General features: G+C 32.0%; 1 protein-coding gene across 2 annotated transcripts in view; it reads left to right on the top strand.

The window, feature by feature from the left end:
* The window catches only part of GPR137C (G protein-coupled receptor 137C), a 45867-nt gene extending 27078 nt beyond the window's left edge, over window positions 1-18789 (top strand). The window contains exons 4-7 of one of the 2 annotated variants that reach the window (XM_053669998.1): window positions 14223-14372; window positions 15581-15706; window positions 16066-16184; window positions 18507-18789. In XM_053669998.1, coding sequence (XP_053525973.1) covers window positions 14223-14372; window positions 15581-15706; window positions 16066-16184; window positions 18507-18534 — 423 coding nt within the window. In that variant the 3' untranslated portion in view covers window positions 18535-18789. Of the gene's footprint in view, window positions 1-14222; window positions 14373-15580; window positions 15707-16065; window positions 16185-17071; window positions 17250-18506 lie in introns of those variants that run through there. The other variant, XM_037155552.2, reaches the window with a different exon arrangement.
* The last annotated feature ends 263 nt before the right edge of the window (window positions 18790-19052 follow it).

The raw sequence follows: 19052 nt of genomic DNA, 5'->3' as shown, positions 1-19052 counted from the left end.
ATCTTTTCCAACCTACACTTTGACATTGTGCTTTGATCTACGTCAAGAAATATGTAAGAAATTTTTGTACAAAACATCTTAAAATCATTATTATATAATATTGTTGAGGATATTGTCCATACAATGTTCCCCAGAGAATATCTTTTTCTCCAAGTACCGGGTAAAACATTATTGATTACACCCTTCTTTCCTCTGGTTACTATGTTGTTCAGAACAATTATGTGGCTCATTAATCATAGATAACCCTATAATACACATCAATCATAGATAACCCTACAATACAATACACACACACATGCCTACGTTGTTTTCTTTTTATGTGTATCTCTGTAACGAAATTCTGTTTTGCAATGTAAGTGATATAAATAAGGAATAGAATTAGATATACTTTTGGATATACTTATATCTCTTTTTTCAGATATATTGATTTTTTAAATTAATTTGTAAAGCCCTATTGAAAATTAGTAGATGATAGTGATTAAGGCTGAAAACCTGGGAACAGAGAGATAAGATGTAAATCTCATCTTTCCTTCTCATTAGCTGTGTGACATTAGATAAGTAACAGCCTGAATAAGCTATACTCTCCCAGTCCATAAAGAGGAGATAATGATAGTGTTGATCTCCTAGGTTGTTCTGAGAGTGAGGGTAGTATCTACCCTATAAGGTTGTTATAAAAGATAAATGAAAATGCATATAAGGTTATTAGTGTAATGCCTAGCACTTGGGAAGTACTTATAAATGTTAATTATTATGATCCTAATGTGTATTAGGGAATGGTAATGTAGCTTTAGGAATTTGTTGAATACCTGAAATTGTTGGCAAAATTTATCTGGAGAGGGACTATATATGTATGAAATATATATATATATATATATATGTGTGTGTGTGTGTGTGTGTGTATTTTCAATTCTCAAAAGGAACAATGATAAAAAAAGTAGGAACTGCTGAAGACCAGATTTCTCTTTTAAATATTGTATTTTAATTTTGACTATTCTACCTTATTTGTGTACCATCCGTCACAGACTTTGATAAAGGTTGATATCTCTGACAGATTACATTTCATCTATTATTTAACTAGTTTTTCCTTAGAAATTTTTGGAACAAATATTGTTGAAATTATGTAATGGCCTTTTAAATTATAGATATTTTCATTCTGAAATCTAGTATAATATTTATTATAATCTCAGTTTTGTGTGCATGGGTATAAAACAGTACTTTTTGATGTTAACATTTCAGGTGTCATTAACTGAGACAAAATATGATAGTTTCATGGGATTTTTAAAAAGTAAACTATAGGGTAAAGAAATAGTTTATATATATATATTGAAATTGTTAGTGCTGGTCTTTTCTTTTATTACTTTTTTATTGCGCTGTTGCCTCCCTTCATTTATATGATTTCTTGGTACATTTTGTTTTATTTACTTTTTTAGTTTTTATCTTTTTATTTAATCTTCACTGTATTTTTTTCTGCTACCATTTATCCCCCTTGTTCTCCCCTCTCACCAGCAATCACCACACTGTTGTCCATGACCATGAGTTCTTTTTCCCTTTTGCTCAATCCCTCCACCCGCTAACTTCCCACCCTGCCAGCTGTCATTCTGCTCTCCATCTATGAGTCTGTCCCCATTTTCCTTCTTAGTTCAGTTTGTTTGTTAGATTCCACATATGAGTGAAATTGTATGGTAGTTGTCTTTCTCTCACTGGCTTATTTCACTTAGCATAATATTCTCCAGGTTCATCCATACTGTTGCAAAGGGTAAATTTTTCTTATTTTTGACAGCTGAGTAGTATTCCATGTGTAAATGTCCCATACTTGTTTTGTCCACTCATCCACTAATGGACACTTGGGCTGCTTCCACATCTTGGTGACTGCAAATAATGCTGCAATGAACATAGGGGTGCTTATGTTCTTTTGAATTAGTGTTTTGGGTTCTTTCAGATATATTCCCAGAGGTGGGATAGCTGGGTCAAAATGCAGATCCTTTTTTAATTTTTTGAGGTATCTCCATACTGCTTTTCACAGTGGTTTCACCAATCTGCATTCCCACCAACAGTACAAAAGTGTTCCCTTTTCTCCACATCCTCACCAGCACTTGTTGTTTGTTGGTTATTAATGGTAGCCATTCTGATAGGTGTGAGATGGTAGCTCATTGCGGTATTAATTTGCATTTCTCTGATGATTACTGAGATTGAGCATCTGCTTTATTTACCTTTAATCAGAATTATAACTTTTAACATTAAAAATGCATACTGATATAAAATTATTTTTATTTGAATATCCATATGCATTTCAGACAACAAAAATATAAGAATAAAGAAGACACTTGTTTTCTATCTTTTTAAATTTTATTTATTTAGTTTTAGAGAGAGGAGAAGGGAGGAAGGAAGAGAGGGAGAAAAACATCAATATGTGAAGATACATTGATTGATTGCCTCTCACACACCCCCAACCAGGGACCTGGCCCACAACCCAGGCATGTGCCCTGCCTGGGAATCGAACCAGTGACTTTTCAATTCATAGGCTGGTGCTCAATGCACTGAGCCACACCAGCCAGGATGACATATATTTTTTAATGGAAAAAATAATTTATCAGGACAAAAAGGTTCAAGCTATTTTAAAACTGTTTAGGCTCTATAATTGTCAGTATATGTTGTTTTCTTATTTTTGATGCTTAGTTTACCATTTTAATTTCAAAATAGAAATAGCATTTATGATATGGTTTCAAACAGTACATGCAGGTGTCTGCTTCTGGTAATGACCGAGTAGCTTCTATTGGACCAACCTTCCACATAGCAATGATAAATTCTGGACAAAATATAAAAAACACTGAAGGCACTGGAGAGCAACCACTTAGAAGAAGGAAATGACACTGAGTGAGTTTCCTGTTTTTTACAGCTTCTAGCCTGAGGTGAGTTCCCATCCATGGGACAGCCAAAACCTGAAGAGCAACCTGCTGTTTTACTTGCATGAAGAATTCAGAAGACAAAATTCAAGTAACTACCACAGATGGAAAGTGAGTGGGAAATCTTAGGAAGAAGACAGCCAAATAGAAGAAACCCCAAATTCTGATTATAAACTATGCAAAATTTACCCACATTTATCTGATACCTGAACTACATATGTGCAGGACAGATTCTAAGTAGCATAGTTATGGATAAAGGAACTGAACTGAGATTTTCTTTCAGCTGCTATCCATGTGTGGGTAACAGTTTGAGATTTGAGCCTAGCAAAATTTTATGCTTAAAAAAAGAGAAAGAAAAAGAAAATTGAAACTTTTATAAGGAAGATAACTGAATCCAGATTTTCTAAAACATCACTCACAATGTCCAGAACACAACCAATTATATATTTGAAGAAACAGAAAAAATTTAATTCAGATTTAAGATCAGAAAGCAAAATTCAAAAGTAATCATTGGAGGCAATCCTCCCCAAATAACCTAGATTTATCAGACAGATTTTATAATATACTCAAGGATGTAATGGAAAATGTACTTGGATGAATAAATAAATAGGAAATATCAAGAGATATGGAAACTGTGAAAAACACAAATTTTAGGATTAAAAATTTAATATTTAAAACTTAAAAGTCCCTGGTTGGGCCTAGCAGATAGGAGACAAAAGAAGTCAATGAATTTAAATCAATAGAAAGTGTTCAGTCTGAAGAACAGAGAAGAGTAGGGGCAGATGATAATATAATGAACAGAGTCTCAAGGCCTAATCATGTATAATTGTAATACCCAAAGAAAAAGAGGGATAAAATATGGTTGGAAAAATATTTGAAGAATACTGACCTAAATTTTCCAGTGTTGATGAAAGACAGAAATGTAAGTTTTTGTGATGCTCAGCAACCCCTATCAGGATAAATAAAAAGAAAATCTCACCTAGGTTCATTATAGTCAAAGCGCTTAAAACCAAAAAGAAAAGAAAACCTTGAGAGCAAAGAAAAATGACCCTTGATAAGGGAACATTGACTCAAATGATCTCGCTTCTCATCAGAAATAATGGAAGCCATAAGACATGGAAACAGATCTTTAAAATATTGAAAGAAAAATGTTGTCAACTCTGAAATCTATACACAATGAAAATATTCTTCAAGATTGGTGAAGAAATAAAAGTGTCTTCTGATAAAAGAAAACAAAGAAGGCTGGTTACCAGCAGATCTGTATGTAAGAAATGATCAGAAAATTCTGCAGACTGAAAGAAAATAAAAGCAGCTTGAATTTCAGCTCTTCAGGAAACAATGAGGAACACAAGAAATAGTAAATATGTGGGTAAATATAATTTCTTAATTTCTTTAAAATTAACTGCAAAGCAAAATTATGAGGCATACATATGTAGATATAATGTATAATTCTGTATATAATAAACAACTGTAGTATAAAGAATGAGGATAAATGCAACTATATGATTGCACATTATATGCAATCAAGTGATAGATGTAGTCAAGTGATATATATTATATCAAGTGATATAATACTAAATATTGCTTAGATTGAAAAGTTAAGGATATATATTATAATCCCTAGACAGTGTTTCTCAAACTTTTGGTCTCAAGACCTCATTATACTCCCAAGAATGATTAAGGACTCCAAAGAGCTTCTGTCTATATAGATTGAATCTACCTGTATATATATTTTTAGAACTAAAATTTGAGAAATTCTAAAACTGTTCATTAATTTAAAGTAGCAATAATAAATCTATTATATGCTAACATAAATACAATGTTTTTATGAAAAATAATTATATTTTCCAAAGCAAAAATAAAGTAGTGAGATGAACATTGTTTTACATTTTGAAAACCTTTTTAATGTCTGACAGTAGAAGACAGCCGAGTTTTCATGTTCGCTTCAGCAGAAGCATTGCTACCAGTCTTATAGTGGGTACAGGTGCTTACAAGTTTTCAAATATTCTTTTTTTCACTTGCAAGTTCATATTTCATCATTGGCAATAAATATTGTCAGGTGTTTTCTTTAAAGTGGTAGGCTAATTTCATTTAATTTTTAAAAATGTGTACCCAGTAACCAAGTGTGATCTATCACAACAGATCACAATGTATATGTTGTGATACATTGTTTAGGTTGAAGTATATGAAGAAAATGAAGAAAATCTATATCATGCATAGATGTAGTTGGAAAATGAAGGAAAATTTCAGTAGTCTTTTAGGTAATTGTGGTTATTCTTCTTTAATTCTATATCAGACCTCTGAAGTGGAGGTTTATTAAAAGTTAGTTGCCATGTGGAATCTAAAACAATATTAGGGAACTTTTTGTAATCTTCATTAGTCTGTCTTGCACTTTGAATAATCTCGTAACATCATGCATTGATAATTGGAAAACAGTGGTCACAGATCTTCAAAATGTTGATTCATTCCACTGACAATATCCAAAATGATATTTGTTAATATCACCAGCAATCTCATTAGAAAAGTGTTTAAGTTTTGGTATGCTGCCAGTTTTATAGTGGATACAAGTGCTAATAAGTTTTCAAAAATTCTTTTTTCACTTGCAAGTTCGTATTTCATCATTGGCAATAAATATTGTCAGGTGTTTTCTTTAAAGTGGTAGGCTCATTTCATTTATTCTTTTAAAAATGTGTACCTAGTAACCAAGTGTGAATAACCATTATTTGTTAGCCATAGTTAGCTGTTAAGTAAAATTGGTATTCTATGAAACACAGTGGTGAGTTCAGCTTACAAGTTTATCACATTAGTGCATTTCTTCAAGACAACCAGTATACTTCAGTATGCAGCAGAATTGCTTTAAGTGTACATCTTATCTCATCACACAGTGTATTAAATAAACACATCCTCTAGGGTTGATAGTTTTAAAATATTTTTACATCAAGTATCTCCTTAAGTGAAACTGACTTTTTTTTAACTGGAAATGTGTAGTAGTGAAGAATACAATGAATGCACTTTGGTGCCACTGCCTTGATTTATACTAAGGTTCAAAAGTTGTACCATTAGTGAAAATTTTAACACAGCCCAGGGTGAACAAGCAGGAGTTTTCAGAGCTTTGACTATTTCAGTACCAGTTGTCTCTGTCAGGCATTGACATAAAAGAGTATCTTCTTGAATGATTAGTGGGTACTGACACCAGGTGAATATAAACAAAATTAGTCCCGCTACATTAGATTCATTTATCTATAAGGCAAAGATATAATTCAGTAGATGAGATATTAAATCACTATTTATATTTTCAGTTAAATTTTTAAATCGGTAAATTTTTGAATTATTGGAAATTGTCAGTGCCATACTTTCTTTTATGGACCTTCCATCTACCAGGTATTTAGTAATGTCAACCATGTAAGGCTTTACTCATCTCTCAATTATTCTTTGTACTTTAATAGCCAATGCAATATAGTAACTTAGCCTGTGAAATGTTTGAATGGCTTTTTTATTTCCACTTTGGAAAGTTATAAAAACACCACACCTACATTTAAAACTTCAATTCCTTTGCTTTAAATTGTGAATGATTGGTCTCAAAATGATTCTTGGACCACAGTGTTATTACAGATGTTCTGTTGCAGAAGACACAAAAGGTAAATTATTAACATTTATAAAGCCCATTGAAAGATAGTTTTTATTATATTTCATTTGATAAAACAAAAAAAAATCAGTTTCATCCGGTCCCTTGAGGTGATTCTTTGTTGAGTCAGAGAATTCTAACACTTTCATCTTCCCCATCATCTTCAGAGTAAACAGGGGAGCTGTGTGTCGAGAAAGATATTTTTATTGTGCTAAAATATATATAACATAAAAGTTACCATTTTAACCATCCTTGAGTATATAGTTCAGTGGGTTAGGTACATTCACTTTGTTGTGCAGTCACCACAACTGTTCATCTCCATACTATTTTCATTGTTTCATACTGAAACTGTGTCCACTAAACAGTGACTCCCTACTCCTAAGCAATAATCCATTCTTAAATGTGAAAATAACTCAGAGTAAAATATGATTAACTTATAAAATGAGTTTAATATCAAATTAAGATTTTTTCAAGTTTTTGGAGAAAATTCTTTAAAACCACAAATGCACAAGGTATGTCTATTCTTGTAATTTACCTGTGGGTGACAAGGAAAATTTTAGGTTTTTAAAATAACTACTTATTGGATGATATTGAGGTTTTGACAGGTATAATCCAAAAAAACTAGCAAGAACCCAGTAAGAGTACAGAGAACAAGCAGGATTAATCTCTGAAAATGTACATATTTATACCATAATTTTATTATATCAGGAATTATACAAAACACAAGAACACACATGCACACAGAGTGTGGACATCAGGACATAGCATGTAGCCTCTGGAAAACCCTGCTGTACATACAAAAGAGAATGAGACTGTACTAGGAAAATAATATCTTAGTATTTTAAAATCATACTGATTTTGATCATTAAGGTCCTTGGACTATGCTTTAAGTACTGCTTCACTATAGTGACCACTAAGGCAAAAAACAAAACAAGTGTGGTTAAAAGTTCAATAGATAGCTTAAAATGAAATTTTAAAAAGTATTCAATTAACCTGAGAGAATACAGGAAATGATGGGTAGAGAAACAATAAGCAACAGCGACAATAAAACACAAGAAGGGCAAATACATAACAAATAGTAAAATGTAAGATCTAAATGCAGACATACCATTAATTATATTAAATGTTAGACTAAATACTTTTGTTTAAAAGTGGAGACTGTCAAAATGGGTTTCTAAAGAAACAAAACCAATTATATGCTGGCTTCCAGAATGTACTTTAAATATAAGATAAATATAAGTTGACAATAAAAATAGGAAGAAGCTCATGTAATATGTATTCAGTAGGCATAAGAACATACTTTTTTTTTAGGATGTAGGTCAAATTGATTGCATACTAGTAATAAGTGAATCAGATCACATTGCTTTTTTACTTAAATCCTCCAGTGACTGCTCATTTTAATAAGCAAGAAATATAAGCTCCATACCTTGAGTTTCAATAGCTGATAGGATATGCCTATCCTAGGATCTTTCTTCTCTAGCTTTCTTTTCTCCCCTCTGCCTCAATCACGCCATTTTTTTCTTGTCCCTCAAACAAGATGAATTCATTTTGCCCATGGACTTTGCACCAGCTGCCAACAAAGGTCTTATAGACTATGGAATCTAGAATTTTGAGTGGCTCTTTTCTCATATTTCAGGTATCAGCTTAAAAGCCACCTCCTCAGAGAAGCCTTCTCTGACTACTATCAAAACAATTCTTTTCTCCTGGTTTGCTCTTTATCATACTACTCATTATTTTCTCCATGTCTGTTATCACTACTGGAAACCATCTTACTTTATCTACTAACTATTAATCATAAATTCTGTGAGGGCAGAGATTATGAAGAAGGCACTTCAATGTCAGGTAAAGTAGACTTCAAGACAGAGTATTTCCAGATATGAAAAGGTACCTTTTGTCAGAAAGCAAAAAATATTATCAAGTATAAAGGGGTACATTTAATCAGGAAGACATAAAAATCATAAATGTGTACATGAGGCCAAAATAGTAAGAAATGAAGGGGTAGGAATGCCTTACCAAATAATTAGAAGTAAAAGGAAAAAAATAATCTCCACCATCATAGAAATTTTAATGCCCATCTTTAGCAATCAATAAAACAAAAAAAAAAGTAGACATAGAAAATCTGAACAACAATCTCAACAACCTTTGAGATAACTGACTCTCAACTGGATAATACAAATTCCTTTCAACTGAACATGGAATTGGTCATCAAAGTAAACCATAAATGGACCATAAAACAAGTATCAATACAATTAAAAGCTTGGAATCAGAGAGTAATTTCTGGGCATAATGGAATTAATATCAATAATACTATGACATCTAAAACAATACAAATATTTGGAAATTATACAGCATAATTTCAAATAACCCATGGGAAAAAGAAGAAACACAAGGGAAGTGAGAAAATATTAAAAACAGAAAGATAATGAAATAAAATATACCAAAGTTTGTAGGATACAGCTAAAATAGTGCTTGAAGTGAACAGTATAACTTTAATTGCTCTGTTATAAAAGAAAAAAGATAAAGTCAGGAAAAATAGGAAAAAGTTTTAAAAAGGAGCATGCCCAAAATAAGTAGAAGGACTGAAATAGTAAAAAATAAAAATAGAAATCAATAAAACATAAAATAAACAATAGAGAAATTAAAGCCAAAAGTTAATCCTTTGAATATATCAATAAATTTGATGTGCAGGACAAAGCAGAGTGAAAACACCGATTACCAATACCATGAATGAAAGAGGGATTATCACTATAGATTTTAGAGATATTAGAAGAAAAAAGGGAATATTATTAAAAACTCTGGGTAAATTTAACAATTTAGAGGAAATAGGAAAATTTCTTTAAAAGTAACAAAGTTGATAGAAGATATAACACAAATCTGAATAGTCCTTTATTTTTAAAAAATGAATTTATCATAAATTTTCCTCGAAAACACTCAGACCCAGGTGGTTTCATTGATTAATTCTTTCAAATATTTAATGAAGAAATAACATCAATGTATAAAAACTCTTGAAAGTAGAGGACAGAGGACAGTTCCTAACATGTTTTATTTATGAGCATTACTCTGATACAAAAACTTGACAGAGATATTACAAAACAAGTAAAGTACAAACTAGTACCCCTTATACTTAGAGACACAGAAATTAAGCAACATATAAAAAGGATAATACATTATGACCAAGAAGAATTCCTCCCAATATTGATTTAACATTTTAAAAATCAATCAACATAATTCACTTCCTTTGGAGAGCAAAGGAGAAAAATAATCATTTGAATAGGTGTAGAATACACATTTAACAAAATTAAGCACCTTTCATGATTAAAAAACAATGAAACAACGGATAGGGTATAGAATGAGTGTTCCTCAATCTAATCTATAAAATACCTACAATTACTGTCATAGTTAAAGTACTGATTGTAGTGTTTCTAAGATTGGGAACAAAGCAGAGATGCCCACTCTTGCCATTTCTATTCAATATTCCAGTGAAGAAAAACAAAACAAAAGGTATAAAATTAAGTAAAACTGTCTCTGATTGCAGATAACATGATCATTTATATAGAATATTTTAAGCACTCTACTAAACAACTACAAAAACTAATAAGTGAATTAAGCAAGTTCTTAGGATACAAGGTCAAAATATAAAATTATATTGTGTTTATATATATACATATATATATAAACAGTTACAATCAATTAAAAATGAGATTCAATGAATAGCTCCATTTACAATAGTATCATGAATAAAGTACTTAGGGATAAATTTTCCAAAAAGAACAGGCAGTAAGTACCTCTATACTAAAACTATAAAATATTGCTAAGAGAAATTAAAGACCTAAGACAATGAAGACCATTGTTCGTGGATTGGAAGTTGCAGTATAAAGATATCAGGGCTTCCTAAAATGATCTATAGATACAATGTAATCCCAATCATAATTCTACAGAGAGGTTTTTAAAATAGAAGTTGACAAACTGATTCTAAAATTTATATGGACATGCAAAGGACCTTAAATACTTTAAAAATAGTTCTTTCCAATAGAACTTCCTGCAGTGATGAAAATATCTTTCTTTGCATTTTGGGTTTAGATAAAGATTTTTAAGACAGGTCACAGCAAATAATCACAAAAGAGTATATTAGAATTAATTAAAATTTTTAATTTCTCATCAAAAGTCAAGATTAAGAAAATTGAAGGTAAGCCACAGACATCAAGAAAATACTTGCAATACAAATATATCTGACAAGGGATTCATTTCCAGTTTATATAGAGATCTCAATACATAAAGATACAAATCAGCCCTGGCTGGTGTAGCTCAGTGGATTGAGCATGGGTCTGTGCAGCAAAGGGTCACAGGTTCGATTCCTAGTCAGGGCACATGCCTGGGTTACAGGCCAGGTCCCCAGTAGGGGACACATGAGAGGCAACCACACATGGATGTTTCTCTCCCACTCTTTCTCCTTCCCTTCCTCTCTCTCTAAAAATAAAACAAATAAAAAAAATACAAATCAATGACAAAGACAACCCAATTTAGAAGTGGTGAAAGATATAAATAGACTGTTCACAAAGAAGGTATACAAATGGCCAACAAGCACAATATCATTAGTCATCAAGAAAATGCAGATTAAAACCAAAATGAGATACTACTACGCATCCACCAGCATGGCTAAAATTAAGTGACAACACCAAATGTTGTCTAAGATGTGAAGCAACTAGAACTCTAATACTTAGTTGGAAGTGTTAAATTGTACATTCATTTTTGGAAAAATCTGGTAGTTTCTTATGCATCTGAACTTATTATCTACCATATGATCCAGCAGTTCCACTCTTAGGTATTTACCGAAAAAAAAAATATGGTGAAAGCATGTCCACAAAAATAATTGTATAAAAACGTTCATAGAAATTATTTATCAACATGAAAATGGATAAACTCATATAAACAAGCAGATAATTATACAGTGGAATTAGTGGAATTAACTGTCCTGGTTTGCCCAGGACTAAGAAGTTGTCTCGTCGTGGGACTTTCAGTGCTGAAACTGCAAAACTCTTGAGTGATCCAGGCGTTGGTCACCCTAATTATTCACGTCAGCAATACAAAGACCTAACTGCTGATACATCCAACAACATGGATGAATTTCAAAACATTGTGCTAAGTGAATGAAACCTACTAAATATATTCTATGGTTTCATTTATATGAAGTTCTAAAGCAGGCAGCACTATGTTGTGGTAAAAACAAAAGCAGGAGATTATTTGTGTCTGGGGCTTTGGGGAAGGGGTATGAGGGAACTTTCTGGAATAATGGTAATGTTCTCAATTTTGGTAGCGATATGATTTACACAAGTGTACACATTTGTCAAAACTAAAATGGTCGGTTGAGGTTTCTATCTGCATTCTAAAAACATCCGTAAATAAATATTGAACTCTAGTTAATGACAGGCAAACAAATGTTAATGATATGTGTACTAGAATGAGTGTAACTCTAACTGGTCAAGTATGAAAACTTTTTTTTAAATGGCATATTATTGTCAGAGATGGAAGAAGGCAGAATTATTCCTTGAGGATTGCTCCTGAGTAGAATTGTTTGTTATGGCTATTCATTTACAAAGATTTTCTTTAACTTCTGACAACACTTTCCATGTTGCTAGTTCCCCATTTTTTATTTTGTAATTTTCTGTTTTGCAGGAAGAATTTTACTTTGTTTTCTAAATCAGTGAGATTCTTTTATTGTTATATATATGTAATTTGGCTGCAATTTTGTTTTAATAATTGCTTTGGTATTACTGATTTTTTGCTCTTTTCTCGCAACTTGTTTTTGAAGTTTTTACAGTATAAGTATAAGAGTCTCTCATATTATAAGATGTCTTTTAAAAGTACTACATTTTTTAGCATTTTATTTCTTAAAGCAGTGACTATGTAAATTTGTGGTTATTTTAAAGGATGGTATGCTTAGAATATTCTAACTTTTCTCATTAACTTTTCTTTAATAATGTACTTTAAAAATTAAATCTGGATTAGTTTTAGATTAGCTATTAACATTTTTTGATTCACAAAAATAAAAATGCACATTATAAAAATTTACCCTGTATTTATAAAAATTTTAAGATAGCTAGAGTTTTAGTTCTTTTCACACATACTTTTTGTTAATGTTAATGGGTTAGCTCAAAGAAGGTGCTCTATTACTATTCCAAAATCTTTTAAGATATCTTTCATCTTTTAATTCTCTTTTTTCTTATGCTTATAAAATGCAGTGGTCTTATAAGGAAGTTATTTATAATAATGGTTCTTAATCCTACCAAACCCACTGCAGCCTTCTAATCACAAATATTTTTAATAACCTGTTTCTATCCTGAAATTAATAGAATGTTTAACCTACCTACACATATAACCTCAAAAATTCAGTGTCATTACCCTAATTGCAATAGAAAGAGGAAATAAAAGAAGCGATTAATAAATATTTTAACAGTAAATTTTGCAGCATAATGTAGTACTCAAATGATTGTGTCCATACATAGAAACTGTGAATGGAACCACTACAAATGCAAACTGTTACATGTGTATCGCATTGGTACCTTACATACCACAAGCAGTATTGCTGCAGGTTCATGATTTTCTGAAATATTTTACTATTCTTGACAAAGTTCTGAATAAAAGACGTATTTTCCTCAATTTACATGTTTATATGTTTCTGAAAATGTTGGTATTTAAACTATGCAAACATAAACTTTGTATGTATACTATAACAGAATTAGGTTTTGACTCAGATCATTAAAAACAGATTTTTCATCTTTGTGAATGTCCAGGGGACAATGAAAAGTATGAAAGTCATCTAGCATCCCTGGCCCTTGGGCGCCAGATGCCATCCTTGTCCCTTAATCATTGTTAACAACCAAAACACAACCTTCCAAAACACCAGATTGGGTGTTTTTGCAGTGTATCTCTTTGGCAATTGTGTCACTTCTCAGAATAATGTTTTTAATGCATAAGATAAATAGGATTACAAAATAAACCAATAAACCAATAGTATTGAAATACAGACCCCAGGTTAAGTAAGATCCCTGCAAAAGTTGATACCACACTTCCTCCCCAATATACACACTCCAGTTGAGAACCACTAAGTAAAATGGCTCTCTATATTTGGGGAATTGGTGAAAAACCTTAGGATTATGGATTTGAAAGTACACTTGGTACCTACATCATTTTATCTTCAGCATAAATTGTATCAATAGGGGGTTAACATGAACTAATAGAATGAAAAAAATAGCATAGGAACTGTATTTCTATTTTTCTATCTTATTGGAAATTAAGTGTGTCAAATAGGCTCATGCTTCTATTCCCCATTCTTTACTCATTATGACTAAACTACCTCTCTGATTAATATCAGTCACAGCTTAGATCTTTTGTCAACTTGTCTATTTATGTATTACTTAAGGGAATGAGGTAACTATGGCAGAAAAAAATCCTCCTCCACATGCCATTGGACAAGTTGGCAAAGAATTTACTTGTATTAACAGGGTAGCTTAAACACAAGTGGTTCTAATAGTAGAAATTGTAAAGCAAGATAATAAAGAGTTTATTTCAAAGGTACTCACTCAGTGTTTTCTAGGAGTGCATTGCAACAGGTGGCTGTACTATTGTAGGTGGGTGAATAGCTTTGCTATGACAAATGTGTAGAGTACTGTGATGATGATTTTTATTTCTTTTAGGGTATGTCTCTGTGCCAGACTGTCGTTGTAGGCTCTGTAGTGATTCTTCTCTATTCTTCAAGAGCATGTTATAATTTGGTGGTGATCACCATATCTCAGGATACATTAGAAAGTCCATTTAATTATGGCTGGGATAATCTGTCAGATAAGGTAAGTACCTACCAGGTATTGCCAATCTAATTATAGGATAATACAATTAGCTTTAAGTAGGAAAATATTTTAAGTGACTTACAAACCCTTTTACAGAATCTCAAACTACTATCAATAACCATACTTAAAATTCTATGTTTAAAAACCCTCATTCAGATGTTGTACTTGAAATTATTCTTCAGAGAGAACATTTGTCTTTCTTTTGGTAAATAATACTAATAGTGCCATAAATCTATTGGTCATAAATGTATTTTACTAATTTTTATAGGACTGGATTTAAATATCTATAGATAAATTGATTGCCTGTCATTAGCTAGTGAATATGGGTATGTCTTTAATTTGTTAGGATATAATTAATTCTCTCTTACCCTAGAAGTATACATAACTTAAATAGGTATATATAACCTATTTTGTTCATTTTTAGATGTTTACGTAATAACTTTTTTGAAAATCCAGCATTATCAGTCTTGTTAATGGGAGAGCATTCATAGTTCTTGGTTAGTTCTTGGTTGTCAGATGTTTGCCATAGTAATTCCTAGTACTCTAGTTATGCATACTTATTAACCTTCCATCGTTCTCCATACTCTTCCTAAAAGTATATATTGATAAGACTACATGTCACAGCTTTTATTTATATTAATTTAACTTTGTACTGAATTTAAGAAATTCTGGAATTTCCTTATATCAAAATTTCAGTTACCTTTCTACAGAAAAGAAATTTTGATATATGACAGATTCTCTTCAGTCTCTTTGCCACTCCTCTCTCCCTACATCTAGCAGAGTAGAAACAAATTGAATATGGACTTTATAAGTGGAAGACCTGAGCAACTTACATATTACATTCTCTAAGGAGTGACTCTGGGTGCTGTTTGCCCACGGAGCAGCTGGAACCAGCAGTCTACTTTATAACCCTTTTCCAACTGTGGGGACTAAAAATGAGATCACTCCATATTATCTGTATCTAAAAATATTGTCATATATCGATGCATTGAAATTTAACAGCTTTTTCTTCTATTTAACATCAGTGCATTTTTATATCCTTTAGGTAAATATCACTACATTAGAAACCACAAATATGAAAAATCCGAGTTTTTTGTTTGTATTTGATATATTTTAACTTACCCTACTTAAAACAAGTCAATTGTGGAGGGTGACTGATTATACATAAAACAGATTTCAAAATTGCTCTGCCATACTCTGTTTTACAGGCTCATATACAAGACGTAACTGGAGAAGAGTATATAGTATTTGGAATGGTCCTCTTTCTGTGGGAACATGTGCCGGCATGGTCAGTGGTACTGTTTTTCCGGGCACAGAGATTAAACCAGAATTTGGTAAGATATACTATTCCCTAATGCCTCTTCTCCTTATTTTTAAAAATAGTGGAATGTTTATATTGATTTTCTATTTTTGGCAAAGCATTATAAAATAGATCCCAACCTCCTGTTGTAGTTGAAAAGTAAGTCTTCAGGCCCTGTCTGGTGAGCTCATTTGGTTTTAGTGTCATCCCAATGCACCAAGGTTGCAGGTTCGATCCCCCATCAGGGCATATACAAAAATCAACCAATGGAGACATAAATAAGTGGACAAAGTAATGTTTCTCTTTCTCCCCTGCCCCTCTCTAGAATCAATAAATAAAAAATTGTTTTCAAAAACTAAATCTTCATATGCTATCTAATACATTTTTCCACAGGCACCTGCTGGCATGATAAATAGTCACAGTTATAGTTCCAGAGCTTACTTTTTTGACAATCCAAGACGATATGATAGTGATGATGACCTGCCAAGACTGGGAAGTTCAAGAGAAGGAAGGTATATGAACTGAATTAATACTGAAGTAGATTAAAAAAAAAACAAATCTAAGCTTTACCCCAAATATGAAAGAGGTGATTTGGTGATGTATATATCAGTAGATAAGATCATTTCATATTGAAGCTTAGAGCAGATGTTAAACCCCCCATAGGACCTGTACTATAATGACCTCTCATTGGACTCTAAGCCTTGGGGGTAAAATGGTACCAGTTCATTTCAGGATCCCTCATTGGTTTGAAGCTGGCAATCATTGGTAAGCAGGAAGAAATACTGTTGTAGTGATTGTGTTTCCTTATCTATAATGCTATGCAAAATTCACAGAGAAACCATAAATAAAACTCTTGGGAACATTAGATGCCATAGGAAATATTTTTGTGACTTCCTTATTCCAAAATCATTGCAAATCCATACCATTAGCTGTGTATCAGGGAAAAATGGAAGCCGTAATACACACCTACATAATACTTTCCGCTTGACAGAGCACTTTGTATAATTCTCACTTCATCTGGACAAGTTACTTAACCCAATTTTTTAGCTTGTTTTTCATCTGTATAGTAGGAATAATAGAACCTGTAGGACTGTTATGAGGATTTAATGAGTATGATGTATGTATACATAATTCTACATGTGTATACCAAATGTCTTAGAGCCTAGTATATAATATGCACTATTATTATTACCTGGTAATCAGGTTCTAGTTGTGATATTTACTCATTCTTTTATATGATACAGAATCAAAGGTATTAAAGTCATTAAATTTTATAGAAAGCCATTGTGCTATTTCAGTATTTGATACTAACTGTATTATAAAATTTATTGAAAAAAATGCCAATGTGACCTGTTATATACTGATCACAATCCTATGGCTTTTTCTTTTGTTGTTGCAGTTTATCAAATTCACAAGGGTTGGGCTGGTATGGCACCATGACAGGGTGTGGCAGCAACAGTTACACAGTCTCTCCCCACCTGAATGGACCTATGACAGATACTGCTCCTTTGCTCTTTACTTGTAGTAGTTTAGACTTGAACAATCACCGTGGCTTATATGTAACACCACAAAACTGACAGCATTTCCAAGTTGTGATTCTCCAATTGTTTTTCATGAGTGTATATATTCAACATGCTTAAATGCCATCTACATAAACATTCCATTATCATTTGCAACTGAAAACAACACCTGGAGACGTAGCTGTGTTCAGCAGAGGACACGGCATTACGTTGACCTCTCCATAGTAAAATGAAGTTAACTGGAACGTTTGAAGTGGGAGAAACGAGAGATTAGACCTTACGGCACTTGATGGCCTCCATACATCTTGACTTTGGAACATCAAATGCATATTTGCATATTTGCACTTTTATCTTTGTTCTGAAGAGTACACTACAGTCCCCAGAGTCATTAACTCCAGTATTCATCCTGGGATATATTGTTCAACAATTAGGAGGCGGTTTTCCTATTAAAATCAAAGCCTGTATATTCAGTGGTGTAGTCTATATGGCATTCTTACCCAATAAAAATTTTAGTATGAAAAGTGCACAAAATTAAGGCATAAAAATGTATTATTCTTTTAAAAATATGTAATCATTGGAGATACTTCTAAGCATGATCATAAAATACCAACTGAAATTATTCAATCATTTTTTAAATGATAGTAAACTTTAACAGTTATGAGGAGCAGTGTTCTTTGGGAAGCCACAGTTATGTCTTCAAGAAGAAAGTATGCCAGTGAAAATTATGTGGCTACTTTCAGTAGAACTGGTCAAGTGGTTATTTTGTATGACTAAAATATATATAGTAGCTTAAGCATGATTCTTCAAGAAAGCAATAGTGGTTTTTGCATAGGGAGATTTTGGTAGGAACTTCTTGGGACTAAACAAGTTTACAGATGCATTTAAGAATTATTCACAAAATATACAATTCTAAATTAAAACATGATTAAATTGTCAAGAGCATTTGATTTAGCTGAAGCAAGATATAGCTGATTTTACCTAAAAATCAGGATTGTCCTCAGGTAAATTAAATCATGATACATAATTGCAGTGAACTCAAGTGCAATACTTAGTAGGACATAAGACCTTTCGTTTTCACATTTTTCATCTTGTATATGGGCAAAGCCAAATTATATTTAATTTAAATTAATTCCAGCACTAGATAAATAAGCAAACTGATATGAAGGTACTAAGTAGGTAAGTATAAAACCAGTGATTGACAATATTGGAATACTTTATGAATTATATTGAAAATGTCTTGAATGTCCTATCTCAAATCTAAAAATATATATGGTAGGCTAAGGTAACAGAATTTTTAAATGCACTTTCTACCAGTGTCTATATTGAAAGAAGAAGATGCTGAATACCTCAAGATACCAAGGGAACAGGCACCATTGGGAAGTTGTCACAACATACTTAAAGACACCTAACTTTATACAATTGTCTGATCTCTTCCTTCAGAACTAGGACTATGACAACTGTCTTTTTCTGTCTCCTACTTTGATTAGAAAGTTATGTTTTCTTTCCACTCTTGCTTAAAATAGCTTTCAACTTTTTAATAATTGATGCAGTAACTTCACAAAAGTATAATGGTAGGTGAAACCCCAAGGAATAAGTGAAAATTTTAATGCTTTCCATCTTTTGGGAGGCTGGTACACAGCCAAAGAAACTTTTTTAAAATCATAAAACAATGACTGAATTCAGTCAGAAGCATACATCTGTAGTTATGTTTCTTAGGTTTATTTGCAAGGTCTCTTATTGTAACAAAATTATTTAAAGATTGATAGTACAGAGTTAATCCTGGTATTTACATGACAGTGTATTATGCACCTGAGAATATTATGATTACAACTTTAGTTGATAGATTTCTTTTCAGAATTC

Source organism: Artibeus jamaicensis, unplaced genomic scaffold, assembly GCF_021234435.1.
Source record: "Artibeus jamaicensis isolate MK-2021 breed Jamaican fruit bat unplaced genomic scaffold, CSHL_Jam_final contig_548, whole genome shotgun sequence".
Taxonomy (NCBI): Eukaryota; Metazoa; Chordata; class Mammalia; order Chiroptera; family Phyllostomidae; genus Artibeus; species Artibeus jamaicensis.
This window is presented reverse-complemented; position numbering and strand designations above follow the sequence as displayed.